General features: G+C 52.3%; 12 protein-coding genes across 12 annotated transcripts; 6 read left to right on the top strand and 6 right to left on the bottom strand.

Moving 5' to 3' along the window:
* Positions 1–281: 281 nt before the first annotated feature.
* On the top strand, positions 282–1,647 carry SCP_0204940 (glycoside hydrolase family 128 protein; the record flags this gene model as incomplete). The annotated part of the gene is made up of 6 exons (XM_027754408.1): positions 282–709; positions 770–916; positions 968–1,142; positions 1,196–1,321; positions 1,377–1,485; positions 1,541–1,647. The coding sequence occupies 6 exons, from the start codon at positions 282–284 to the stop codon at positions 1,645–1,647; spliced, it is 1,092 nt and encodes a 363-aa protein (XP_027610209.1).
* Positions 1,648–2,185: 538 nt separating this feature from the next.
* Positions 2,186–3,393, top strand: SCP_0204930 (hypothetical protein; the record flags this gene model as incomplete). The annotated part of the gene is made up of 5 exons (XM_027754407.1): positions 2,186–2,344; positions 2,463–2,639; positions 2,700–2,776; positions 2,842–2,966; positions 3,086–3,393. The coding sequence occupies 5 exons, from the start codon at positions 2,186–2,188 to the stop codon at positions 3,391–3,393; spliced, it is 846 nt and encodes a 281-aa protein (XP_027610208.1).
* Positions 3,394–3,704: 311 nt separating this feature from the next.
* Positions 3,705–4,523, bottom strand: SCP_0204920 (hypothetical protein; the record flags this gene model as incomplete). Its single annotated transcript, XM_027754406.1, has 6 exons — positions 3,705–3,779; positions 3,830–3,949; positions 4,014–4,091; positions 4,145–4,192; positions 4,244–4,372; positions 4,428–4,523. 6 exons carry the CDS (start codon positions 4,521–4,523, stop codon positions 3,705–3,707), a joined length of 546 nt encoding a protein of 181 aa, XP_027610207.1.
* A 1,177-nt stretch (positions 4,524–5,700) lies between these two features.
* Positions 5,701–6,223, bottom strand: SCP_0204910 (54S ribosomal protein L19, mitochondrial; the record flags this gene model as incomplete). The annotated part of the gene is made up of 2 exons (XM_027754405.1): positions 5,701–6,108; positions 6,188–6,223. The coding sequence occupies 2 exons, from the start codon at positions 6,221–6,223 to the stop codon at positions 5,701–5,703; spliced, it is 444 nt and encodes a 147-aa protein (XP_027610206.1).
* Positions 6,224–8,564: 2,341 nt separating this feature from the next.
* On the bottom strand, positions 8,565–11,610 carry SCP_0204900 (hypothetical protein; the record flags this gene model as incomplete). Its single annotated transcript, XM_027754404.1, has 9 exons — positions 8,565–8,696; positions 8,765–8,983; positions 9,049–9,453; positions 9,503–9,656; positions 9,716–10,561; positions 10,617–11,099; positions 11,157–11,207; positions 11,257–11,280; positions 11,348–11,610. 9 exons carry the CDS (start codon positions 11,608–11,610, stop codon positions 8,565–8,567), a joined length of 2,577 nt encoding a protein of 858 aa, XP_027610205.1.
* A 297-nt stretch (positions 11,611–11,907) lies between these two features.
* SCP_0204890 (hypothetical protein) lies at positions 11,908–14,766 on the top strand (the record flags this gene model as incomplete). The annotated part of the gene is made up of 7 exons (XM_027754403.1): positions 11,908–12,699; positions 12,756–13,615; positions 13,661–13,811; positions 13,869–14,237; positions 14,288–14,399; positions 14,462–14,553; positions 14,602–14,766. The coding sequence occupies 7 exons, from the start codon at positions 11,908–11,910 to the stop codon at positions 14,764–14,766; spliced, it is 2,541 nt and encodes an 846-aa protein (XP_027610204.1).
* Positions 14,767–15,051: 285 nt separating this feature from the next.
* On the top strand, positions 15,052–15,577 carry SCP_0204880 (hypothetical protein; the record flags this gene model as incomplete). Its single annotated transcript, XM_027754402.1, has 3 exons — positions 15,052–15,191; positions 15,265–15,305; positions 15,363–15,577. The coding sequence occupies 3 exons, from the start codon at positions 15,052–15,054 to the stop codon at positions 15,575–15,577; spliced, it is 396 nt and encodes a 131-aa protein (XP_027610203.1).
* Positions 15,578–15,773: 196 nt separating this feature from the next.
* On the bottom strand, positions 15,774–18,156 carry SCP_0204870 (predicted protein; the record flags this gene model as incomplete). The annotated part of the gene is made up of 5 exons (XM_027754401.1): positions 15,774–17,129; positions 17,187–17,510; positions 17,570–17,640; positions 17,692–18,043; positions 18,103–18,156. 5 exons carry the CDS (start codon positions 18,154–18,156, stop codon positions 15,774–15,776), a joined length of 2,157 nt encoding a protein of 718 aa, XP_027610202.1.
* Positions 18,157–18,631: 475 nt separating this feature from the next.
* On the bottom strand, positions 18,632–21,115 carry SCP_0204860 (Meiotically up-regulated gene 157 protein; the record flags this gene model as incomplete). The annotated part of the gene is made up of 18 exons (XM_027754400.1): positions 18,632–18,805; positions 18,859–18,937; positions 18,988–19,017; positions 19,082–19,209; positions 19,269–19,309; positions 19,371–19,404; positions 19,461–19,606; positions 19,665–19,877; positions 19,941–20,028; positions 20,088–20,121; positions 20,184–20,365; positions 20,419–20,449; positions 20,502–20,509; positions 20,569–20,598; positions 20,652–20,677; positions 20,729–20,810; positions 20,869–20,961; positions 21,020–21,115. The coding sequence occupies 18 exons, from the start codon at positions 21,113–21,115 to the stop codon at positions 18,632–18,634; spliced, it is 1,515 nt and encodes a 504-aa protein (XP_027610201.1).
* Positions 21,116–22,341: 1,226 nt separating this feature from the next.
* Positions 22,342–24,021, top strand: SCP_0204850 (hypothetical protein; the record flags this gene model as incomplete). Its single annotated transcript, XM_027754399.1, has 1 exon — positions 22,342–24,021. One exon carries the CDS (start codon positions 22,342–22,344, stop codon positions 24,019–24,021), a length of 1,680 nt encoding a protein of 559 aa, XP_027610200.1.
* A 311-nt stretch (positions 24,022–24,332) lies between these two features.
* SCP_0204840 (predicted protein) lies at positions 24,333–25,717 on the top strand (the record flags this gene model as incomplete). The annotated part of the gene is made up of 5 exons (XM_027754398.1): positions 24,333–24,962; positions 25,035–25,198; positions 25,287–25,359; positions 25,413–25,500; positions 25,569–25,717. The coding sequence occupies 5 exons, from the start codon at positions 24,333–24,335 to the stop codon at positions 25,715–25,717; spliced, it is 1,104 nt and encodes a 367-aa protein (XP_027610199.1).
* Positions 25,718–25,960: 243 nt separating this feature from the next.
* Positions 25,961–26,622, bottom strand: SCP_0204830 (hypothetical protein; the record flags this gene model as incomplete). The annotated part of the gene is made up of 2 exons (XM_027754397.1): positions 25,961–26,426; positions 26,519–26,622. 2 exons carry the CDS (start codon positions 26,620–26,622, stop codon positions 25,961–25,963), a joined length of 570 nt encoding a protein of 189 aa, XP_027610198.1.
* Positions 26,623–26,627: the final 5 nt, after the last annotated feature.

Here is a 26,627-nt window from a genome sequence, read left to right as displayed (position 1 = left end):
CGATAGCTGCCCATCGAATGCCACGGCGAAGGGCGCTGCAGACAGCCTGTACAAGCTTGGTCACCGCGGACGCGAAGGCCCGTGCGCATTCTTGGTAATACTTACGTAAGCTAACGACCACTCAAATGCGGTTGTCGTCGCTACGCGCTGTCTTTTCTTTCTTCACATCCTCCGTCCCTCTCTTCCCTCGCCCAGAGGGCTTCGACGTTCTTTTGCATACCACGCTCTTTGTTTGTCCGCAAACCAGCTAATTTTATTGGTCTGAGGATACTCCGCACATCATGCCCACTAACAAAATTCTCAATTTGATTGCCATCGCGTCTGTGGCGATTCTTGCGTGCTCTTTCGCCGCTACCCCCGTCAACGCGCTCTCCACCGGCGGGCATCATTTGGCTCGTCATCCCAGTCATGATGGGTTGATCAAGAGAAACAAGAACAAGAAGCGGCAGTCTCAGCGCTGCCAGCCGAGGCCTAGCAGCTCCGATAGCCCGACTCCGTCCAGCACAGACGTCGCTCCTTCTAGCACCTATATTCCCCCTCCCGACACGACTTGGTCTCCCTCCCCCAGTCCTTCTCCGACACCCAGTCCGACGCCTACCCCCAGTTCGACGCCTACCCCATCCCCTTCGGGGTCCGGCAAAGTGGGTATTGCCTGGCCGGACAGCGATGATTCCACTCTTTCCCAGTTCGTGACGTCCTCCACGAAGTTGTATGTTACCTCGAGCTTTACCCTTTCCACTTACTCTGACTTATTCTCAACCTTTGTAAGCTTTTACAACTGGTCTTGCTACAAACCGCCTGGTGTTGATGCTGCGGGCCTTCAATTCTTCGCTATGTATTGGGGAGCCGCACAAGTGGACGACTGCAACAGCCAGGTTGTTCCAGGATACGCTGCTGCCTTGATGGGTCCGAACGAGTATGCTCTCTTAAAATGATATCCTTTACAGTGGTTGATGGTCTGTTTTAGACCGGAGCAACCCGGCCAGTCCAACCTCTCACCCGGCGACGCTGCTACACTGTGGATGAACAACATTCAACCCAAGAAGAGCGATGGTTTCCAACTCATTTCACCTGCCGTGTCGTCTGGGTCCGCCGGTATTCCGTGGCTACAAAGCTTCTTCGGTGCATGCGAAGGTTGCACTGTGCGTGTTACACTCCTTTGTTGGAAATGGTGTTGTCTGAAATGTTCTTGTAGTTCGATTACTGCGCCCTGCACTGGTATGGAACGTCTGCGCAGGAATTCATTTCCTACGTGGAGAACTTCTACAGCACCTTCTCAGGCAACTGCCCCAGTCTCTATATTACCGAATATGCTGACATGGTATGAATAATTTACTGGCCATTTGATGTATAGTCGTTTATTGGTTTTCCTGCAGAGCTTCACTGGAGGTGCCCAGGATGATCTCAGTGGGGTCTTCAACTTCTATGGGACCGTGAATCCTTGGATGGATACGACCAGCTATGTCGCCGGCTATTCTGCGTTTGGTCAGTGCCTATACCTGCTTTCCCGAAGTCTAATGAACGACGAATTTCCGTTCAGGCATTATGACTGACCTGCAGGGAGTGAACACCAACAACGCCATGATGCAATCCGACGGTACTCCGAGCAGCTTGGGTTACACCTACATCTACGACTCTTGGGCCTGAGCATATTATTTGACCGGCTATGCAGCCTCTGCAGTTGTGTCATACCCATCTTTCATTTCATAGGCATTTACGCACCCTATATACCCTTGGACGTTCCTTTCTGACAGGTCCACGTAGCCTCTGGACAGGTGTTGGCTGGTCTGTTGATTTTACAAGTCTTCTGTAGATAGACAGAGGAATCGTAGTGCTGCGCATCTTACTATCGTCGCCGTCTTGCTTTGTACGTCGGCTCATGATACCTATTCATACTTTACATTCTTGATTGTGGCAAAATGCCGGCACTTTCGTCCTTCGTGCATTAGCTTGTTCATGGCGCGTATGGAGTGACTTCAACTGATGGGTTGTGAGTGTAAGTAGGCTGTAGCTGCTACTCGTAGTAGCTTGTTGCAACCCGTACCATGGTACTTTGCTGTCGGACCGTCCAGCATTGAAATCTTCGGAGTTCGTTTGTCATGTGCGATGCTTCTTTCGCTTAGATAACTTCCACTAAACCCAGCGGTGAGCCAGTGGAATTCAAGTGTTGATAACCACTGCTACGATGGTCGCACACCTTCCCCCCGCAATCAAGCAGTTGTTAACCTTGCGCAACCCGCACTCTCTACCTGGCCCTCCTGTGGCGCAACTCCATGATATTTTCACCAGGACATTCAACGATGCCCGCCAGAAGAATGTCGAGAAGGGCTGGTTAACCTTGACTGTGAGCCTAGCCATTATCTGCCCCCGCTATCGTAGTCTCATGCTGCGCCGATCTCTCGACATACACGCTGCGCTCGCCGCTTGCTGGCCCTTTCGACTTCCTGTTCTGGGACCTATAGACATGCACGCTCTTGACCGCGAACGTCCCATCGAGCGTGGGTCACCTTTATCGGTTCGCCACCAGAGATGATCCCGGCAAGGCGGAGTCTCGCCGCAGCCTCACAGAGGCCCTCGACAAAGCCGCTGTGATGCGAGAATCTGCGATGAAGAGCTTCATCTTTGTCGGTGTCCCTCGCGTAAGCCCCATTTAAATAATTCACCGGCACTTCGACGCGCTTAGGGTGAATAACATCCAGACCATTCTCACCTTCGCCGGTCTCTTCGAAGCGCTCGAAGACGACGTGAAGCAGGGGCTGAGAAAAGAGTCTAAAAGGTAAACGGATGCATGATCTCGTATCTCGTCGACACCGCCGTGCTGATCTTACCAAATATATTCAGGACCGCTACACCTGAGAACGTCGAAGCTATCACGGCACGGGGAAGGGCTCTGTGGGCCTCAATCTACGAGCCCCATGCGGAAAAACTCCATAATAAGTTAGGCTCATATCACCCCGATTTCATAGGTACGTTCAGAGAACAATAAAACCTTCCCTTTCTGTCCATATGCCTCCGTTGTCTCGGTTCGGCCGTATGCTTCGCCCGTCTGTCTGGCTGGGAGATGCTGATCTGTTGCCCGATCAAGCTTTCATTATACAAACCTACGGGACGGTACTGGCACCGCTCCCGGGAGGTGACAGCGAACAAGGCAATCTCAGTCGTGCTCTGGGATCTGTCGTCGGGACCGCATGCCTTCGTGCGGAAGGAAGAGTTGGCCCACAGCTTGTCAGCCATGTCTTCGGGCTGCTCAAGGCACGCTATGCGGAGAACTTGAACGAGGAAGATCGCTGGCTCTCTACCGATGAAGGAACCGAGTGGGTGATCCGCACTGTCGACTCGATCCTCGATGTAGTCAAACCGGAGGATGTATCTGGCGTACGGGCAAAGTTGTAGTGAGCTGTTCTAACGTACGAGCCGTACAAGCTGTATCAATACGCATACGAGTTTACTTTGCATGCCAACCTAAGACTGACGGTCTTAAAAACTTCGATGCGTTTGCGGTACGATTGCGCCCGTATTTAATCTTGAACAGGATCGTGATGCTTCCGCAGCGCAAGGACACTTCCCCTTCCGGAAAGCTTTACCAACGCGACATAATTTATACATGTACACGGGGACATAAACAGCGGGTACAAGACATGAATGCGTTCAATACATTTAGTGCCGCAGCTGGAGATAGTAACGTCCAACGGATGACCCAAGTCTTATAGACCATAAGCGATTACGAATCGATACAACATTGCCGTTACGGTCACTGTGTCCATGAGGGGAGGGTGCATCTGATGGACAAGATGGGTGCGATATCAGGAAGAGAGTCCAGAGGGCCTACCACAACACCCGCGCCCGCATTGCGGACAAAGTGGAGTTCTCCGTAAACGTCGCCAATATTATACCGTTGTGGTCGTGTCGGACGATAGAACGCGATAACGTTGTCGTTATGATCTTGCAGCTGCAGACGGACGTCGCGTGAGCGTGACTGCAAGATCGCTGAGATGCACGGTAGCATCACTTACGATGATATCATTAGTTGGGTTGTTACTTGGTTTCCAGCGATATTGATAACCATCTGGGCCGTTGAACATCCTGCAATTCTATAGAAGGATGTGCATGAGGTACATATCCCCACATCAAGAGAAATACTCACAAAGGCGCGGGAATCCGGGCGAACTAAGTCTGCCATGGGGAGCGTGCTCTAGTGATGCATGTGAGAATTCAAGCCACGCTGGACAAGAGCGCGCAGTACCTTCCCGATGACTGCACGACCAAGTCCCCCGTTTGGTGCCCACTCGAGCTTTGCTACCCGGTCTTCCTTGTTGGCACGAATTGCTCTCCAAAGCGTAGTCACGCTCTGGCCTTGAGCATTGGTGTCCGTCTGCGGTAAAAATAAAATAAAAGACGCTGTTCGATGAAAGCGAGCATGTACCGACCTGGAAGCGGTAAAGCACTCCATAGCTGCCGAAGAGTTGGCTCTGGCGAGGGTCTTGAGATGTCCAAGAAAGTACTTCGTTGGTGGCGGTGGACATGGTCGTCGGAGATTGCTCGCAGTAGAGTCAGCCGGGTGCTCCTGTGGGTGCGACTGAGGCAGGCCGTGCTTGGAGTCTTTTATACCTAACACCGCGAAAAATTTGTACTTGACTGATGGTGGATTATTCGATCGGGAACGTGTAGCATCGTGACAGATAAAGCTGAATACAAGGTATTTCAACGTGGCTATGGGAGAAGTAAGGGTTCATGATGAGTCGTCCAGAGCCTTGTCCAGTGGAGTGGAGGCCCGATATTCCCCCCCGGAGAGCGTAGGATGATCGAGGAAAAACACGAGGAGATTTTGTAAGCAGCATACCTCCTCGAGACCAGCGAGAGAACAATCCAGAATACGAAAAGTCTTCGATGGAGATACCGACTCCAGTTGGTGTGATCCTAGTTCGTCTGGATGCAACTGCCTTCTATTGTGTAATAAGAGCGTAAAAGGCGGAATACGCCGTCCCACGAGAATTTACAGACAAGACGAGATTTACTGGTCACTGCGACCCCTCGACACGAGGTAGTAAGGCGCCATCTTGATAAGGCATGTGAGACGCAATGTGTTGGATCGGCCAGCCAGGTGAACGTAGCGTGTAGACAGCGTGTCAGTCCTGCCATACGCAGCACAAGGCCCATCTGTTGGCTGGCAAAGTCCACTGCCGGGGCAAAACGAGGGGTCCGGCACGACAAAACGGAGCAGTCCGCTCTCAAAGTTATATCAGAAAGGGCAACTGTGATTTTGAGCAGCGGATAGCTCTGCACAACATGACAATGCGAGTCCAAACAGCGCGCGTACGCCTACGCATGCAAACAACACCCACTAATCCTGGACCTGCACTTCATTTACCAGATCTGAACTCGCTCTGAAATGCCATGGAACCTAATCAAAAAAAATGCTCGTGCCGCAGAGCCGACGACCTTAGAACCTCCATCACGCGCACAACTCATGCGGAGTAAACCTGCAAGGCCCGGGCAGGTGGTTGCGACGAGCCATCGCAAGTCTATGTATGTACAGGACTCGGATTATCAGGCACACCTGCTCGACACTACTTGGCGCGACGTGAGGCCATGCGCGTCCGGGAAGTCTTGTTCCGAGATTACTGGAGAAGCACAGATTATCAGTAAGGCGCACTCCGCCTTGTGGAGAGTGAGACGCACTTTTAATATCGATAGCACGGCTCACGGTACCACCTGCACGCCGAGCGTCCTAGCCGATCCGATGATGGTGCTGGCGATAGCTTCCAGCCTTAGATGCTTTAGGTGCTCATCGGTAGCCTTGATCTTCGCTATCTCGTAGATGTGCTTCAAACTGACGGTCCCCACAGTTTCATGGCCCGGCCGGCCGGTTCCCTTCTCGATACCAGCCGCCTTCTTTAGAAAATAACTGGTAGGAGGGGTCTTCGTGATGAAAGTAAACGTTCTGTCTGGCCGGACGGTGATCAGCGTGGGGGTGGGCACTCCGGGCTGGATGTGGGCGGTGCGGGCGTTGAATTCCTTGCAGAAATCCATAGACTTAACGCCACGAGCACCCAACGCTGGACCAACCGGTGGAGTAGGTGCAGCCTGCCCAGCTGGTACGAGGATACGCTGAGGCGAAACACGGGTTGGGCGTGTCAGACTAGCGTTGCGACAAGGAAATGAAAACGAAATGAAAAATGATACGCACCACAACCTGCGCTCGGGCCTGAGCAAGTTTGGACATGGCGAACTCTGCGCAAGACGCGAGAGGATGAAGTGCAGAACAAGCGTGACCGTCTAGCCAACTCCGTCATGGGCGTCTAACAAAATTAAATCCGGGCTGTTTCCGGGTTAGGGTCCATTATTGGATTGCGCAAAAAATAACATGTGAGGTAGACGATCTCCGAGCCTTGCTACACCCACCTGGTACGAGTACCTCATGAGTATATTTGTTGTACTAAGCTGGAAACCACAGTGCATTATTATAAGTCGTTGCAAGCACGACATAGAACGGTTGCCGTATACAGCTTCCGGCGGGAAGACGCTTGGCGTGCCACTGGATTTGTTCAAGACAGGAATACTTTCAAGTAAGTACGCAAGCTTGCAATTGCGCATCATAACCAGGTTGTTCTCTCGCCTTTGTCTGTGATCTGTAATCTATTAGTATCCGTAAGCTTGTCCTTGTCCTTCGGCGGAAATGGTCTCCGTTGTTTAGTGCGCTCACGCACTCAGAAGGGACGGGCGCTTGTACTGATATGACCGAGCTCCGAAACAAGTAGCGGATTACCGTCATTCTCGCCATTGCTCATGCATTACGACCATGGTGTTGTTCCTCCGAGCAAATTTTTACGATGCAACCGTCGGCATGAGACATATATTTCCAAGATGCTTCCAGGAATTAACACACCAGCTTCAGGACGCCGACCTTGCCCTCTCAGCTCTTCAGATACTACTGCTGGCATTTCTCCCCCATATCTTGCTCAGGTCCCGGCTCTTGGGCCCTTCTCTCTCTGCGTCAAACAAAGTGGACACGTTCTTCGGCTCAATTTCATCGATTTCCTTACTCGGAGTCCGTGGCTCTTATTCTTTATCTTTCCCTCACCGCTGATCGAGCTTGCAGGGAAACTCGAGAAGGACTTGCTCAGCGCTGACGCTCTGCTATGTGAGTCTCTCATGCACACGGATGACTAAATGCAGACCGACGACGCCACTCAGCGCTCATGAGCGTCCTCTTCTGCGGTCCGACCAAACCTAATACAGCCCCTCAATGTCCCTGGAAATCAATGGTCAGATCCCTGCACATACGGCGTTTCACCATGCCCTTTGGAACCTAATAGCCGTCTTCAGGCTCCTCAGTGCTTGATAGAGCTGAGTGCTATGTCGGTCCATACTGTGTCACAGGCTCATTCTGGAGAACGACTAACAGACTTTTTCAGGATATTGACCCCAGTATCGTTCATCCGTTTTGCTTTAGAAGTTGCTGCTCCAACTGTCCCGGCCACTTCGCTCGCGACTTGGAAAGATAGGACCTCGTCCGGCCGAAATTGCCTACTCATGCCCGAAGCAGTGGTCCAAGATTCACGCAGTCGTCTCGCCCTGGATGCTATCAGGGTTCCGCGGAGTTGCGGGCTGTTAGCAGCGGCAGAAGTTGTGCCGTTACGTACGCCTGGATTTCTGCACGGTAGGTGGAAATTACAGCTCTGGACCAGATATCGTACGTTACCCTTCAACGGCAAATATTCTTCTCTTCTCAGCGGTGTCGTGCAAGTTCTGAACGTCGGCTCTTCAAATGACGGCCACGATCCAGGTGCGCAAGGCATCGCGTCTCGCCAAGATTCATGCGGCACATTCTGATGTGTGAGCATGGGACAAGTACGACGTTCTGTCGGGAAGAAGTCGGAGTCGATATCAATTTCAATGTGGTGGCGAAAGAGCCACCTCTCGGCGGAATGGCGAGTTCTGATTTTCCGTGCAGATGGCCCGGTGCTGCTAGCGACTAGTAGCACCCACCGACTGACCATATGTCCAGCCCCAATGCGGGTATGCATTGAAGCATTCAGACCTACAGGCAGGTTCTGTCTCGATCCTATCAACGCGTGTCGAATTCATTTTCCTCGGTGGTGCCTCGTGGTAAAAGGCTGGGTATCCTCCAATATTTGCTATTGGTACGCATCTGCAGCGCCGCCACGATAGCAGAGCGAGGATTCGATAACGGATTTCGCCCCATGCATGACGCCTCGCTGTGTACAGGCGAGCTAGTTTCCCTGGTCGGTGGGAGGCACTCTTAACTTCTTTGACAGCCGCATGATTAAATCTGATGAAATGCGCCGTCTTTCATACGCTGGGATTCCTCGAGTTGATAACATTTGCGCCCGAGTACGCAGGCTGGGCAGAAATAGGTTCGAAGACGTATTCACTGTCTTCTGACGGTACATGAGTTGGGAAGAATCCTAGTGAACCCACTGCATTTGCACGAGCTAGTGTTTCACGTGTACTGGCGGTGGTTCATTTCGGGCACATGGTTGCGAGAGATCTAAGCCATGCCGCAAGGAAGCATTTGGCCCACCAAACCGCGCATTCAATTCCTAAGTACTACCGTTCACGTCCCAGAAGGTCACCGAATGGCCGCCGTAAGCGATTACGGTAGATCCGGAATCAGAGAACACTGTATGGACTACGGGCGCTGGCCGCTGGCAGTGAAACCGTGTCAATACATTCTAAAAAGATGCAGCGAGGCAATGTCAGGCAGCTGAACTTGAAACGAGCGTCAGAGCGAGTTACTCACATTTGGCTTGCGATAATCCCAGATCCGAACGGTCCCATCCGCGTACCCGCGTCCGAAGAAACTCATACAAGGAGCTCCTTTTGTGTACCGACTTGTTGTAGTTCGCGTACTGCTCTCGAGGTTACTAGTATCACGATAACCAAATTCCAAGCATGGTGTCCGTGCAAAATTGGCCTTGCGCGTGTCGTAGAGTTGCACCTGTCGGTCCATATGTCTGACCTGTGTGTATGACACACGTCGTATCACCTCGATATCAGACGCACACGAAGAGTCCAGTGACCTACCTCGAGGATGATTAAATGGGGTGCTTGCGGATGAACGTGAACTTGGAGTATGTTTCCTGAGACCTGGCTCGGATCATGGCCTCTATGTGCCGAGAGCTTCGTCGTGTGGATGCATGTCCCTGCGCATGACAGTACAGTTTCATCGAAGGCACGGTACGCAAGTGCGTGCACCGGGTGAGAATGAGAGATGTTCAGTCGTTCGGACCGAGCGGTGTAATTTTCACCGTTATGTGTCACGGTCCATAAATGGACTGTCTTGTCGTGGCCGCCAGATAAGAAACGCAATCGATGTCCATTGACGGGAGCCAGAGCACTGATTCCGCGGTTCAACTGCGATACACCCGCAGTTGGAGTTTCCTGGACAGTATTGTGAGCCCTGTGAGACAAGTTTATACGCCTTGGACGCTGAATTCCGAGTGAGTAATCCGACGCCGTCCAAGACAATGCTCAGTACCTGATCAGTAGCTAACGGTATTAGGGATACTTGGCATGGCCTTGAGTCATATCCGACCACCACCGTGTTGCCTGCAATGAGGCAGCAGTCCTCAACGTGATGATCAGGACCACCAGAAGGGTCAAGCGATGGCGGCAAAGAATAATACGAAATTCTATTCCTTCAGCACGGCATAGTCAGTATCAAGGCATGTGGTACGTCAATTTCACGCACAGCTGGTCCTTCCTGATGAATTGCGCGTCTCCGCGCATAGCAACTGTGGTGTACGGAAGGAGATCGGAGGGAGCCAGCAAACGTCTTCCCCGAGCAAAATTCGTCTTCGGGATGTTGACCGATAGTCCATTGCTCCCGGTGTCTTCCCATCCCGTAGCGCGTCCCACATGAGGATCTTTCCGTGACGGTAAACTGAGCCGATCGCTCTCGAAACCTTCCAGTAGATTCTCGCCGCCGTCACCCTCATCATCGCTACTAAGACTGAGTCCTTTATTCGGATGGGCGAGGCGGTTTCGTGCAGGGACGGCGCGTCTAGGCAACTTTGCAATCGATGCTGATCTATGAGTGTCTATGGAGGGATCTTTGGCAATACTCCTTGCGTGGCCACCGGACCATGACCGTGATAACGATGATCTTGCGGGGGCTCTGTGGGGCGGGTGGTGCAGAAGTGCTTGCTCAGAAGTGCCCGTGGAGGGTGCTGACCTAGGGGCGCCTCTGCCAGAAGATGACGACCCTGACGCAGGATCCTCTTGTACATCTTCATCGTCATCGACGTCGTTGTCTGAGCTTGTCGCAAGCATGTTGAATTCGCCATACAACGAAGACACGTCGGGATGATCAGTGGAGTGACGCGAGGAAACCGTCGTGAGAACGACGTCAACTTCCGGAACAACAGAACTCGACCTTGAACTTTCGATGGACGCTGAACTACCTGGCGTCGACGATCGATGTACTGTCATGGAATGAGATGGCTGGCACAAAGGAGCGCTGTTACTTGACCTTCTTGCTGCTGGAATGCGGGACATTTTACGATGCTCCGGAGAAGCCGTCCGTGGTTCGAAAACACTGAGAATATTACGCGTCAGTGCCTCCCAGATGGCCAGCGTCTGCAAACACATACAGACTCTGACCACTGCCATTCGCTCTGATAGATGCGGAAGGTTCTGTATCGCTGTCGAGTTCCATGTCACTTTGACCACATTCTGACGAAGACTCAGGCTCCACTTCAGGCAGCAATAACCTCGAGACAATCCCAGTTCGCCCTTCGTCATCAAGAGCTTGGCGTCTGCTGGACCCACGTATAGACGAACCATTCTTATTGAGGCGCGACATGGTTCCGTCAGTAACCGGATATTTTGTCGGTGGGGAGACCGGTGGATCTTGTTCGTCATCTGTGTCGATACATATCGGATTAGAAGCATCAAGGCCTCCTTGAGGAACTCTTCTTGACGCCAACATCGGCGACTCCGATTCATCATCAGAGAGGAGATGAATAATGAGAGGTGCCTCAGTGGGAGATCCCCTGCTTCCGCATCTTGTTGACCGAACCCCTCTAGGCTTCCCTTGGAAAAGTGTCTGCAAAGCTGGTTGACTCACACCTTCTCTAGCAGCATATCAGCTGCAGGAGCTGCCACGTAACAGTATAAACGGATTCACATACACATTCATCAGATCCTTCACATCCTCTTCCTTGGCAGAGAAATCCAGCAGCCTGCGCCAGATCGTAAACAAACAGGCCGTGGGCGTCAGAACTGACATACCAATCAAAACAAATGCCATCAGGACTTGGTCACAAGAAAATTTCTCTATCGTCGGTATGCCAACTCTGTGTACTACGGGACATGCGCTCACAAAAGTTTCGGCGCATGGACAAGGCGTTTCCCTTGTCGTGCGAGCTCTTGCGTAGTGCGAACAATCAAGGTATTGATGCTCGAGGTATCCCTGTCCAGGCCAGAAATTGAAAGCCACTCAGTACCACGAGTAATCACTGCGCGCGCAGGCTCGGACTCGGGAGTTGGACTTGTTTTGTATTTACTAGTCAGAAGTGAAGTTCTCGCCTTCTTCGGATTAAATGGCTCTACTGGGGAAGCGGACCGTTTCTCTGAAGAGGCCATTAACAACTCGAGCGGAATGCAACTACCGGCCAGTGAGCGTAAAGAGAGAGCAGCACCACCAGCCGGCGTGTTGACAATATAGAACTTGGAAGCTTCATGTTCATTTCATGAAATTATGACGGTCACGTGACCATACTCCGACATTAGCGGGGAACGCGAACTCTGTCACGGCCAATCACTTGGGAATAATCTCTCACTGTCCGTCCTCTATACCTCCAAGCTTCAGACTTTCGCTAACCCATCTCACCTTGGCGACGGTCGCAGTTAAATGTGTTCGGCCCGCGTCGTTCAACTTCGATGTCCGGAAAACCAGAAGATGCCCAACCCAACGAATTCCGCCTGGCCCGCAAGGGGGCAACCTCCGTTCCCACCATCCGTGCAAGTCGTCCTCCCACTGTCCGAGGCAGTTTCAGAGGAAATGCAAGAGGACTAAATAGAGGCGGAATGCACACTTCACGCCCTGTGCCGCGCGTGGATGCCTACCAGCACAGACCGAACCATAGTCAGCTATCTGGACACATTCACGGTGCTACCAGGCCACCACAGACATCCCAGGACAGCCTTCCAAGAGACTGTCTAAAGAGGCCTTTGACTGTGCAGGATAGCGAGAGGTCGTCGAAACGACCGCGCCTTGAACTTGCGCATCCTCCCGTAAATCATCAGATTTTTACCCACTCCGGATCCGCCAATCGCAAGTCTGCGCCTAGAAAGCGCAAGCGCAAAGAAGAGGTTGTAGTAATACTGGTTGATATGCCGGAACATTGCAAGAAGGGCGCCCCAGGTTCTCATCAGAGTCGTCGCGGATGGCTTCGCTCACAGATCGGAGATCTGGAATCTACGAAGGGCGTCAAAGTCGTTCAGCAAAGCTTCCAGGGATCGGCTGTTCGTTTCGAATGCCGGCCAAACGGGCCTCGCGGGGAATCAACTCCTGGACCATCGCCTAACGGGAGTGATAACGAGGAGCATCCTAGTATATCTGACGTCTCGGGCAATGCTCGTAAAGACATTGCTGCCGAGGAGCCGTCGGTTTTCAAACTTCGTCCCTATTCTGCACCATCTGTTCGAGGCGAGAAGGTTCCCTCTCAGCTGGTGCGATGTCTATGTTGGGAATAAATGCTCGTTTTAGCTTAAAACAGTATTGACAGCTCCAGGACGCCCCAGGTGGCCCTCCCGGTGCTACTCAGAATGAATATCCATCGGCATCTACCACCGTTACGCAGGGCAATTTCATTCTGGTCAATGCGCCTTCGTCGGAACGTCATCTTATGCACGGAAGGGTTTTATGTAGCGAAGACACCGACGGTATAGACCAGTCATTGCACGATAGTAGAAAGGAACTTCCACTCGAATCGAGTCCTGTGCGGCCATTAGCCGTGTCCGACCGTTCTGCTATACATCGCGCTGACTCTCCGTTTGTTTACGACCTAACGAGCTCGGAATATCTCCACGGCGAAGACTCGACTAGTGCCATCCTATGTCACACAACTTCAGAATCACCAAACCATCCACTCGCTTATTCGTTTCGCTCAGGTTCCTTGACAATTTCTCCCAGTTCCAATCACCTCGAACAAGACGAGTCATGTTCTGAGCCATTGCGGCAGACATCCCTCAGGCCATCGGTGGAATCGCATGGTTGGGCTGCAAGATCCCCCCACAATTCTCCTCCAACTTGTCATGATAGAAGGCCATCCATTTCTCGTGATCATCCTCCGTTTGACAACCAGCAATCATTCCCACAATCGAACGATAACTTTAGATCGCCCAGTCTGTCTCGCGAAGAACACCCGTCTTGTCCAAGTAATTCGAACGATGGGTTGAGCACTAGTGCTCTTAACTCGAAGGTTCTAGGCGATGCATCATTGCACGTCGAAACTGCAAATGAGACAATACAGTTCCAAAGGGACAGTTACGCCAAACCTCGTCGGTTGCTTACTTCGTCCACCTTTGGTGTGTTTAATGTCACCGTACGGGGATCTCTGGATCTAGTAGGGCGATCTTTGCCTAGGTATGTTGTGGCCTTACGACCCGGGAGGCAGCTAATTTTTCGCAGAAAAACGTCTACATTGTTGTCAGGGCTTAACACGCCCAAACCAATTGTGGACGACGTGTGTTTACTCAACCTGTCCCACAGTGACTTAATTGTCATGGGGCATGCGCGTGATGCACAGCAGGTATCGCTGGTGGAAGTTACAAACCATAATGTAAGTCCCAAGCTACCACCTGAAAGGCATGTAAAACCGATAATTGGGCGTCGACAGGTGAGAGAAGTAGGTTCCTTTGACAGACCGCTGCAGGCCGAGAGGAAGGGTGGTGTCAGCGTCGTTTGTTCAATGATGCAGCCGCGAATGTTTGCGACGGGAGGATACGACCACATGGTCCACCTATGGACTGTGCCGGAGGACATTGCTCAGACCTCTGCGCCGACTCCCTTGGCAATTAAGCACAGCTCAATTGTTCAATCGTTGCTACCTATCCGCGACACGAGCCACAAGCTGGTATCTGCGGGCGCAGATTGCAATGTACACATCTGGGATCTGTCGTCCGAACGAGTGGTCAACACATTGAAGACCTCTAACTCCGTGTACCATGCCCATCAAGCGTTATCTCCATATTGCACTCTTCTTGAGGTGAGCGTCTCGCTTTGTCTGACTTTACAGGAGTCTGATATGTTCTGAAGGTTGCTCATCGAGAGTTGCAATTTGAAATACGCGACCATCGATGGGTGCCGAAGACTCCTGTTCAGAGGTTTGGCTACCATATAGTCAAGCTTCACGGTAGATACACAAGAGGTCAATTTTATTTCCCTCACTTCTGCTGTTTAATTGTGACTAGTGTCACCTTTATTTCGTAGGTGATATGAGATACAACACTTTTGCGTGTGGAGATAGAGAGGGTTCGGTGCGGCTGTGGGATTTGCGCAACCTCAGGAGGACCCTTGACATCGTGCGTTTCCTTCGCGTCTATTACCAGACTTCTGACATCTCCTCGTAGATTCCTTGCTTCTCGAGCTCCGGTCGGCGTATAATCCAGGTTGCTTTCGATAACAACCACTTGATCGTTTCTTCCGAAGATCACCAGCTTGCATTCATGCAACATAGTGGCGGGAGCGCTGTGGGTTGTAGCAGCACTCAGCAGAGTTCAATGCCGGCTCCATGACAGACGAATGATTGTATTCTGTAACGTATCCACGACCTAATTCGCTCACTATACGGTTGTAATTGCTGATTGAAATTTACTATGTACTCTACTGAGCCTGGTATATTTGCTGTGTTCTCAACGAGCAAGTCGTCTGCGAGAACTGTATCGTCGGACTACTGTGAAAGTAGTTAGAGCCTGACTTGTACCTTCAAGTTACAGGGATCCGTATCTGGAGTGACGTCGCTTCCACGGCCGCGCTTAAATCAGAGCTGTCACCCTCCTTCGTACCGTCTTGCTGTAGTCATGGACAGGGCGACTCGCAAGAACGATGTTAACGAGGCCTATCAACTACTGACCAAAGCTGGTTGGATCGGTGCTGCGCGGTCCACTGGCGTTGGCCTCGGGCTCGCAACCATCGGCCATTACACCTGGCCGCTCTTCAGGTCAGTCAGTATCCAAGCCTCACACGTGTAGCAGCTGCGCTCAGCCTCCGAACCTCTCTTCCTGTGGGCTTAGGCGGCAGACTCTCGCATTCAAGGGCTTCGTGGTGTCAATCTGTTCGTTCCGCTTCCTGCTGAAATGACTGTCTAAGTCACACCCGTCGCTTCGCACAGTCACCATCTTCGGGCTGGTCATCGGCGCCGAGCATGCGCTGCAGTCGCATGAGGCCCAAAGGCGACAGATTGAGAGTGCATTGCGGAAAGAAGCGCGCCTCGACCTCGCACGCCGGGGCCTGGTCGCGACAGAGACAGAAATCGCGAAGTGGAAGGCGGAGCGCAAGGCGCTGGCTGAGTCCGATGCAGGCTCAGCGTCGAACTCACAACATTGATACGTGTACGAAAAATTTATTGTTAGATGCAATACGCGGACAATTCTCACATTGCAGATGATGTCAAAACTATGCGACACAAGTAGCGGATCGAAGCTAAAGTCCTTAGGAATCTCCAAGAATGGTAAAATAATTGCGGGAGGACGAATACTAGAAGGCGAGGCACAAGATAAATATTGCTTGCGAGATTCTCCGCCTAACCCGTCAAAGGAGACGAGTAGCCCGCATGAGCAGATGGAGGACCCCCAGTAGGTGGCAGGTACTGCGACTGCGACTGAAGTTGGACAGGAGGTCTGGGCGGGGGTCCCGGGTAGAACGTCTGGCTTTGACTCGGCACTGGGAACGGCATAACTTGCTCGTAAATAGCATGGGCAGGTAAGGTAGGTGGGGGCGGCGGAGGTGGAAGTGCCTGGAATGCAGACTGTGACTGTTGCTGATAATCCGAATGCGGGGGCGCCGGTAGACTCGGACGTCTTGTTGGACGAGACTGAACTGATGACGGGGCGGGAGGTGGCGGAACAGGAATGGTCGGATGAGGCGTTTGTGAGTACGTCGAAGCTGCTGCACTGTGCTGCGGCAGAGGCGGGGGCGGAGGAATGTGATTGTAAGAAACTGAGGGCGGCATATGGACATTGCCTCCTGCAGTAGGGACATACTGCGGATAAGCCATTGGCGGAACAGGTAACGAGGAATTGCGCCGCCGAGGCTGTGGAAGTGGTCTAGAGTTGCTAACTTGACCAGATGAAGGGCTCTCATTCAGCGGTGGAGGCGGCGGGATATGGTCGTGAGGCGGCGGCGGAATCGACATCTGCATCGATTGTCGATCGGGTGGAGGGGCGGACTGCGACTGCACGGGGACAGATACCGGTGCTGGGGGTCCGTACGCTTTCTGAGGCGCCGTTTGGGAAAGCGGCGGAGCCGAGGTTGTGAGTGCAGGTAGGGGGTAATGCTGAAAGCTAGAAGATGGCATGGGAGGAGGATACTGAGGATAGCTGTGTCCCGGTGGAGGTTGAGGAAGTGTGTGTTGATGATAGGGCGCGGGCGAGGCGGATGGCACAACACCAAAACTCGGAGGCGGGACTAGCGAAAGTGGCAGGGTCGAGAAGCTCGATGAAGGCACAGGGACGTGAGACGGAGGAGGACCATAACCCATCGGAGCTGGTGTAGGTGCCGGGAGAGGAGTAAACCCAGACGGTTGGGAGACGTGAGACGAGAGAGGGAGGAATCCTGACGGAGCCGGAGTTGAGACAGGCATGAAACCCGAGGATGACGTAGGCATGCTATATCTCGGACCTGCATGGCGAACAGGTGCCTGATAGCTCGGTTGAGGGGGAGGAGTTGATTCGTATGGCGCCTGGTAAGGCTCATGATTGATGGACATTGAACTATGATGATACGGCAGAGATCCAGAAGGCGTCACAGGTCGTTCATACGAATATCCTCCATCGGAATATGTACTGTGGCGGTATCCTTGAGAGGACAGAGGAGACAAAGCCTGCGAATCAGGATATTCGATGAACGATCCATGGGTTGGAAGATATCCTTGCTGTGGCTACAAAACAGATGAAAATCGCCACGTCGGAAAACGGGAACGGAAATATGCACTCACAGGAAAACTTTGCCTGCGATTCACATTGTCCGAAAAGCCCAGCTCAGCAAATTCATTAACGACGCTGTCCACAGAGTGGTGGGATCGAGTACTCTCATATGCCGGAACATATAGATCGAGGTTTGCTATGGAGCTCGATGATCTGAGAGATGACGGTATACTGTCACGACTCAGCTCCTCTCGGAAGCTGCTTGTAGATGGAAGATGCGATATGGCATGCCGCACTTCCTCGGTAGATTCCTCGGTGGGCACGAATGAGCCGGGACCTCCATACTGCCTATGCGCCTTCGGTTTCGCCCTGACTTTCTTCACCGGCGGCGGTTCCTGCGTTTATAATGACCATGAGTCCGTACGTTGTCTGCAGTGCTGAAGAGTCTACGAACATTGGACCAAAACGTCAACTCCAAATACACTTCCCCGCAGTATTTCTCTTTGTTCATGATCGTGAACCATTCTGAAGACTGTGTCATTATTATATTTACGTTCATGCCAGGACATGACTTACCATCGGTCTCCCCCTTCGTAAGCACCTCGGTCAGATCAACAGTGGTCTCGCCTATGAGGTCCGGTTCGCGAGGATCTTCTGCATAGCATGAGATGATCATAGACTTTCCGCCTTTGATCTTGGGGGGTCCCTTGCCATTAGCCTTCGGGGGTGGAGGTGGAGGAGTGCCTCCGTTGGCGGCGTTCGTTGCATCGTTCTCTGTGTCCTCGAACAGGGTGAAACGGATCTCCTCATCCCACTCGGGATGTTGACCACCGCGATGGATCGCCTTCGTTCTCCTCTTCTCGCCGTTATATGTGACTGTACAGAATGGATCCTGCTTGCCTATATGGCGTTTGTTTGGCAAGTTTTTCTGCCAGCGGATCTGGATGAGAACGAAGGCATAAAGGTCATAGATGCTTATACACACACCGCTTTCAGAACGACGACGATGAGCGTTCCGACGTCGCGAGGAGTGGAGGTCATTGCGGGTTCAGTCCTTCTGAACAGTGGTGAAAGTCTGGAAGCTCGAAGACGGGCAACGAGGAGAAATATGTATTCGAAAGTAGCGCTCGGTGGTGGTAGCGCAGCCTCAACACCTTTCTGGCTTGGCTCTTGTCGAACCTGTTCAACTTACGTATACTTCCCTTTTTGTGCGCCCATCACGTCTCGGACTGCCACCTAGCGAAGACTTGTCGAATGCGCTGCCACTGCGTGACGGCTGCGATCATCCTGGCGAATACATAGGCAAACAACTCAAGGCGATACAATTTCCTTGATTCCAAGAACAATGATACCGACTGTGGATTCTAGCACAGGAAGTACAAAGCTATCCCTTTGACGAAGGGAAACAAAACGCAGCAGCCCTGTCTTAGTCGCCTTTGTTTTCTTGCGATCATGCATGTCCATTATCTCCTGGTATGTGAGCGTTACCATCAAGGCTCGCCGCACGGATAAACAATCATCGGCCTGGGATGTAAGGTTGACCGTCGGTAAAGATGAGATGGGGTTTGCGGCTAGCAAGATCCAGCATCATCTCGGAGAAGTAGCTGTTCGCCCATGCAAACCACGGACGTGTGTACGTCGAGTCGTATATGTCGATAGATTCGTGGATGAGGCCAAGGCCGGCCGTGTTCTACAAGATGTGACCAGTCAGCCATGATTTGTTCTCGAAAGCTTGTGACTGACATTGGTGATGAGGTATAAATTCTGTATTATCTCTTCGTCGTTATCCGTACCGTAGATAGAGGAGACCAAAGCCATGGGCCTATCAACATGTCAGAGCACGTAGTAATCACCGATATCGTCGAAGCTCACCATGGGTTCCAAGCATCTTCATGTGGTCCTCTGCAGCGCAAATATTCCGCAGATCAGGAGCCAGTGTGACAATAGCACTGCAGAGTACACTTACCCTATACCGCTGAAGTTCTGCCCAACGACGTAGTAAGGATTAGCACGCGACAAAAGCACCTGACGCGTCGCAATATATGCCGGGTGGTTCATGTCCAAGAAACCCAGGTAGGGTAGCGACAGCAATGACTAATATAATGATAAGCTAAGTCAGTAATGTGCGTGAGATCAATGTTGTCCATACGCACCGGCACATTCGCGTCATCCATCACATATCTGCCCCCGAACCCTTGTGGAATACATAAATTTGAGTAAGACAACTACGCGTTCAACGCGAGAATTTCGCTAACCGTTCGTCTCGTATGCAAAAATATTATTGACCAGCTAATGGCGCAGTGAGCATAATCGTTCACGCATACCACAGGCAACAAGGTACATACCGTAGTGTTCCATATAGCATCGCTGATAACACTGCTGTAGTACCGAGCCAGCTGACTGACATTACTCGCTTGCCCTACAGAGTCAAGAATGTCCGCAAGGTAGTTCAGCTCCACTGTGAGCATTGCATTTGCAGGGGTCAAGTAGGCTTGCAAAAGAAATTCAGACGAACCTCACCCGAAGACTGAAGAGGTATGCTGACACACCGAATGTACTGAGGTCATCAGAAGGTCTATGAGATGTGCCGACCAGACCCGTGTACGCCTTCGGTTCCCCGTTCCCTCCATTATTGACAGCTGGCGATAGAGAACCAGCCGTGCCTGTCCAGTTGTAATACGACACCAGATCGAAGTTGTCATCGAACGTCGCTTGAGATTGCTCGTAAATGACGCGGAGGATCTGTGAGATTGCCAAGTTCCCTAACGTCGATGAAGTGAGTAAGATTGATGGCATCAAGCAGCAACAACTTAAACTGCACTGACATTCATCGTTTATGAACGAAGAGTCGTTTGTCGCCTGGTAGTATGATCTCGACAGTTTCATGAACGAGCATAGAGAGTCAAGCTCGTACTAAAAACATTTACTCCTCAACTCAAACCAATACAGTTTTAAGCGAAACATGAACTAACCTTGCATTCGAATACGGTTTGGTTGTCAACTGGTCTGTGGACCAAACACGCAATTGAATATGCAGAAGATAAAGACTCGTGAGATCTGGCACTCACGGATTAACAAGAACGTCGATCGCATAGCCGTTCACTGTTGGGCTCAGCCCACTTTCAGAAGGAGGTTGAAATGCGCCACAGTATGGATACTGGGATACATATCGTGCCTCGTTGTTTATCACAGCCTTCACGAGGGTGGCGAGTTCCTGGTCCATAGAGAGCAATGAATGGTACTGGGCGAACTGAGCGAAATGATACGTCAGATCATATTGGTGCGCAACAACAATCGACAAACTTGGTTTCCTGTGTCTCTCAGCCATTGTGCACTAGATAAGAGCATATTTGTTCAGTTCATGTAATTGTTTGCAGAGAACATACGTAATATCCTGCCAGATGCTCCTGTTAGATTCGACTTTGAGAAATTAGAAGCTGAGTGCGAACTTACTCCAGTAATGATAAATGCAAGATTCTCGGTCTTTCATGAGAGCTATCAAGCTTACTGCAGTCAACAGATAGATAACTACTCACAGCATTGAAGTATTTGACAGTGGTATCTACCAGAACGACGAATTAGGGTCCATCAGGTAAAACAACTCATTGCTAACCCAACGTGTTGGGAAATGAATTCTCAAATAAACGCGCGAGATCAGGATCTCTCAAACGAGCGGTCATGTTGCTGATCACATCCTGCCAGATGTCATTCCTGATCAGCGCAAATCCATATAAACCTAAAACTTTCACTCACCTCCACAGCAGAGCTATTGAACGTGCGACAGGCAGGAACCGGTCTCATGTATGGTAACGCCAATGGTCCTATAGAAAGGTTACCTTGAGGAGTCTGAAAGTTCGCATACGTAGTATCAACCTTACTCAGTACACAACACTGAGGCACACACCTCTGCATATGTCGTGTAATCAGGACACTGTGCATAGCTGACTGCTGATCCAAGCAGAACGGCCGTCCCCACAGAATACGCTAACCCCAACTTCATCTTTAGAGTACGCCAAGCCGTTGCTGCGATGTCCTGGAGCAATTCTCCGCCTGCCAAGAGTCGGAAGCAAGAGACTTCCTGCCAATTCGCCACCTGTGGCCAGCTGGAATACCCCCGCAATGCGGCAGCTTCATTTATAGTTGCTGAGAGAGCTCGCTTCAGCTGCGACGTAGGTACGCGGACCGGCGGTCGAGGTACCCATAGACATGGCGAGTTCACGAGGACGCGTCCGAGAGCTTCTCTTCTTCTGTTACATCCAAAGCCGCAATTGCCGGTATTTTTTGCGGCGGTGATAATGGTCAGCTGGGCTTACCCGTGTCCCAGAAGGTCGTGGTGAGAAGCAATATGCTTATGTTGGTTAATACGTGCAAGGTTTTACGCTGATGCAGAGCCAGATTAGGAAGGTGTCAATCAACGCAGGAGATGCCATCGGGCTCAGAACGTTTTCTGCAGCTCGTTGCTCTGGCGTGATTAATGCTTCAAAATTGTAGACATATGTAAAATTCCTTAAAAATGGGTGGCCAAATTATTTCCGAGGAAAATCGAGTGTAGAACCTGCAGTGGCCCATCTCGGCACCTCCACACACCTCAAACAAATTTAGAATAGTATTCTATATGTTATAGAAGATAAGTATCTCAATACCGAAGGAAAAAGGCCAGAATAGTGAGCAATGGGGACAGAAGTGCCATCCGATGGCACGTCTGGGATCACTGATAGTACGGCAACAGGACGGATGGTACACGATAGATCTGCAAGCGTGAAGGGAGGGAGCGAGGGACAGGTGCTTGTAGAAAATGATGATCACATCATCCAGGTGGCTCACCGAAGAAACTCCTTGAGCACAAATGTCAGGGTGATCTTCGCTGAACGTCCTGTGCTGGAGAACGAGACACTCCTTCCAGTTGTCGACATAATTGTATGCTTCCAGACTGGCTAATTCTGGGATCCAGAACGTTCACCGGTGGCCGCGACCAAGCGGGAGACGTATGCATATGCCAGTCAGACCGGGGGGGATCTGAGATCCGTGCCAGTGCCACAAGCGTGCCGTTGCAGCGAATTGACTCGATCGACGCGTTGCTCAAACACGGACGCCGACCAGCCCTTGCCTTACTCTTCACCACCATCATCGTTGTCACATACATCCCGTTCGTTTCTCCTGCCACCCCAGCCACTCTCAGTTCTCATCTGAGCATCGTCAGGTCCGACGGCGCGTTCCAAAGACAATATGACTGCTTTGGCCAGCCAGAAACAGTCTACACAGCAGGTTGTCAAGTCGAAAAAGGAGTCCGCCGAGAATCCCAAACCACCTCCTGTCCCCGAATCTAAGCCTCACAATCAGTCGCAGGTAAAGAAGATGTCTCGACGCTCGAGCAAGCCTATCATCACCTGGTTCCAGCGCAAATGGTCGGGCACCGTTCGTGCCAGGAGAGCTTCCGAGACGGACAGCATACGAGCGCAGAGACTAGGCGCCCGCTCCCCAAATGCGAAGGAGAAGCAGCGCAGATCCTCTGTGCCTTTACCCCCAATACTGACTGCTCCGAGGTTGAAGAGTAAAGGGGCTGGGAGTTCTAAGCGGAATACCATCTCGTTGAATACTTTCGACGACCAAGCCAGCAACACTGACGGTCATGCTGCCGATTCAGACGATGGACAGCGCTCTTCTCTCGCTCGAGACTCTACATGGTCTCCGATCAGCAACTACGAGGCAGACGAAGACGCCTCAGTGCGTCCCCTTCCACCCAGCTCGCCACCTTCACCCTCGCCGTCGCAGTCCACTTCCTCCTACCTCTCCGATCCTCGTACATTCCGGAGCATGACCGCGAGCACCAAACCTACGACTGTCCTCAGCCTTGATCTCACAGGTGGCATGGCGCATATAGCGCAGGCGCCGCCAACGCCCACCATACCGGGTCACCGGCTGCCGCTGCACATCCGCACACACTCCACAGGACCCGGTTCAGGCGGTTCCATTACATTTTCTGCGATACCGCCGTCGTCGCCCACGACGCCGTCGCGTCCATCCTCGGGCGGTTCAGTGCCGCGTGGTGCACATTTGTCTTTGCAGGCTCCACAGCATACCACGCATCATCCGCGAAACAATCCACGCCCATCGTCTCCTCCGCAAGATGACGCGTCAGTGTTGACCCTCGCGTCGTCCGCGTTTGCAATGCCGAGTGCGCGGTATGCCGCAGCGTTGGCGTTGTCGGGGCGCGCGTCGCTTGCAGACGACTCGATCTCGCATTTCAGCCACGCTGCGGGGCATGGAGATTCGACGAGTCACTTCCTTCTCGGAGAGATGGATGATGAGCGCGAACGTTACCAGGACCCGGACCAGGACGTCGATGCCAGTGTGCGTGCGCTAAGGCCGCGTAGCTCTAGGAGAGGCAGTTGGGAGAGCGAGGCGAGCGGATGGAGTGCCAGTGCCAGTCTAGCTTTGACCGGTACCGCAGGAGGTCAGAGCCAGGGAGGCACGAGAAGCTTGTGGACGGCCGGGAGTTACAGGACCGGAGGAGTTAGTGTATACAATGAGGATAGAGAGGACGAGGAGCCGAGTGAAGATAACCACACGCACGAAAACGGGAAGTATTCCTCGGAGGATACGTCTACTTCGCTGTCGCCGTCTGTCGCTGCCGAAAATACTTCGTCGACGGCCACATCCTCGTCGAAAGCAGAAGATCTTCGGACACCGCCCGTCACTGTACCGGAATCGGATGCAGAGGCTGATAGCCCTATGGCGCCTTCGTTTGAATCCCAAGTTGATGGGTCGTTGACTTCCCACCGGAGTGTGATGGAGACTCCAAAGCTCGCTTCGGTACCTCTCGAAGGATCGGTCGTGGAGTCCAGTCTTTTGACGACTCCGGCAGGTGAAACTGGAGACACAACTACAACAGCTGAACGGAAGTAATATCTTGTTAAGCGTGGTCTTAGTTAGTCGATTTCTACAATTTTCTGAAAATTTGACTGACCAGGACACAGATTTCTATTTCGACTACATCTCTCTAGTCATGCAGTACACGTTAATGCGTTTCTCGTTGTCACCTCACCTTTGCATGCTTTTCTACTCTTTCTTGGCTCTTCCCGCGGAATGCTTCATGGATGGATCAGTCGTATCTTGCACATAATTGTATCCGTACGTGTCGTGTAAACGCACCAGTCTAGTAGTGCCTAATGGTATCTGCATAATGTGCACTTTTCGTGTACTTAAATAAGCCAGGAATGGGGCGGCCGACGAAGTACGGGAATTCCCTTTTTTGGACGAGCGCGTGGACTCATCCGCCCAAGCGAGGAAACAAGCTCTTCCCTCAGCCACTCATGATCCTCTGCAAGGTACTTCCTCTTCGACGACCCGTGTTTGTTAGAAACGTCTATACTTCCTCTTCATCGCGTGGGTCCCGCAGGGCCCGCACATACGGTTCGCCGGCCATATCTGACCCGCCGTCCGATCCTTCAAGTTCATCGCAGCCATCAATATCCCTTGCTCATCCAAAGGATCCCGCTCTATCTGGCTCTAGCAGCAGCGTCCCTCCCAGTTCTTCCACATCCGATCATCCACCCTCGCGTGATGCCGACCAAGGTCCAAGTGCGAGCTCGTATCTCCCACCTCCTGAGCCGCCTGTTCCACACCTCCCGGGCTCGGCGCTGCCTTCACCGCACCATCCCGAAGAACTAACCTCGTTTGGCCCGTATACCACTCCGCCCTTTAATACACACAAATTCTTCCGCGAGATCGAGTTGTGGTTTCCCGAGCCCACCGCGCGCACCCTCATGCGCGCGACGCGTGCTCTTCTTGTGGATCGGTTGGGTCGCGTCCGGCGTGAAGCGCTTACCACTAAGGATCTCGAGAGTGTGCGTTTGTTCCTCAATTTCCCTCCCTTAGAGTCGTCCTACGCTTTAGTGCTAATCGGCTTCGTGAAACAGCAAGCATATCTGTTCAAGGCGGCTCTGTCGGAACTGCGCACTGAGACTACGATGCTCACGCGGAATGAGGCCGCTGCGATGAAGACCGCGACAAGCGCGCTTCGCCGAGAGGTGGACACGCTCAACGGTCGCATGAAGGAGGACATCAATGCACTCAAGCATGAGTAAGTGTCTTCCCCACTCACGCCTTCTTTGCGTGCATCTCGTGTACCCCGTCTAAATTTTCCGGTTCTGCGCGTTGTGCGCCCGAAGAATCCAGATGGAACTGGATAGCCGGAAGAACGAATCGAAGAACGAATCGAAGCAGTTTGACATCATAGTCGAGGTGTGTCCACCACGTGTTGCTACTCGCAGTTGCTCAATCGCGTTGGATCGTAGGAGGTACTGAACAAATCCCTTGTCTCACTTTCAGACATGCGTACAGACATGGAGGAAGTCCGTTGGGACAACCTCCGCAAGTCGGTCGGTGAGTTAATTTCTGAGATCGTTTTCTTCGTCTCGCGTTGACTGTTACATTACGCCCCGCATGCTTAGCCGGACTCTCTGGCTTCCTACTTGTGATTGTCCTAGCCATGGAATTATTGAAATATCAACCTAAGCCACGTCCGCCAAAGCAGTCATCTCCAGAACTCCCAACCTTTCAGCCGGAGCTTGTTGAGGCTACTCAGGTTTGGACTCCATAACCACTACGACTGCATCTGGGTTAGGATATTCATCGCTGGCAGATGGATGAACATGGACAATGGTTGAGACACAAGGGCTGTCACGGAATCGCCGACATAGGGAACGCTTCGATCATGTATCGATATGTAATAGCGCGTTCGTCCACTCGTTGTATTGTCTCCAGTACACATTACTTTACATACAGTACATCCAATACCATATCATATCACACCGTACTTCCCCACCGAACAAAGGAGCGCTGCTCAATGCACCTCAAGCTTCTCGAGCTCGTCCGCTAACGCGTCCGCACCACCCTGTGCCTTTGCCTCCTGCCGCGCCGTGATACTTGCCTTCTTCTCCGCTGCTGCCGCCGCTGCCCAATTCGTACTCTCAGGCGTATGCACGCCACTCTCCGACCGCTGGTCGCCCTCAGGCTGCGCCTCTGCCTCGTCCTCGTCCTCCCAGTTATCTTTCACCTTCTCGGAAGGTGTCTCCTCGCGTTTCTCCTTCCGCTTTTCCTTCCGCTTCTCGTTTTTCTTCGCACTCTTACTGAGTGCGGTCCCGGCCGCAGCCGCACCGGGTTTGGGCGCGGATGGCGGTGGAGTCCAGCCGATAACGTGGCCCTTGGGCAGAACGTTCGCTTCCATCTGCGCCTGGCGCGTGCCCCGGAACCGCCGTACGTCTTCCTGCGGCGTGAAGCCAGGCCGGATCTTTATCTGCTTACGCACGCTGCGAGCAGCGAAGAGATGTGTGTGGCGCGTGCATGGGTGGCGAAAGGACGACGTCAGGATGGGCGATGTGGGTGCAGAGAGGGGACGTACGACCCGTCTGGCCTGCGCGACTCGGGGATCACGCGCTCGAGCGTGCGGGGATCAACCGCGATTCCTGCGGTCGTCGTCTCTGGGAAGAGTGCGGGCTTCGACATCACTA

This window comes from Sparassis crispa (genome assembly GCF_003851025.1).
Source record: "Sparassis crispa DNA, contig_000001F, whole genome shotgun sequence".
Taxonomy (NCBI): Eukaryota; Fungi; Basidiomycota; class Agaricomycetes; order Polyporales; family Sparassidaceae; genus Sparassis; species Sparassis crispa.
Note: the sequence above shows the minus strand (reverse complement) of the source record. Positions and strands in the feature narration are given on the sequence as shown.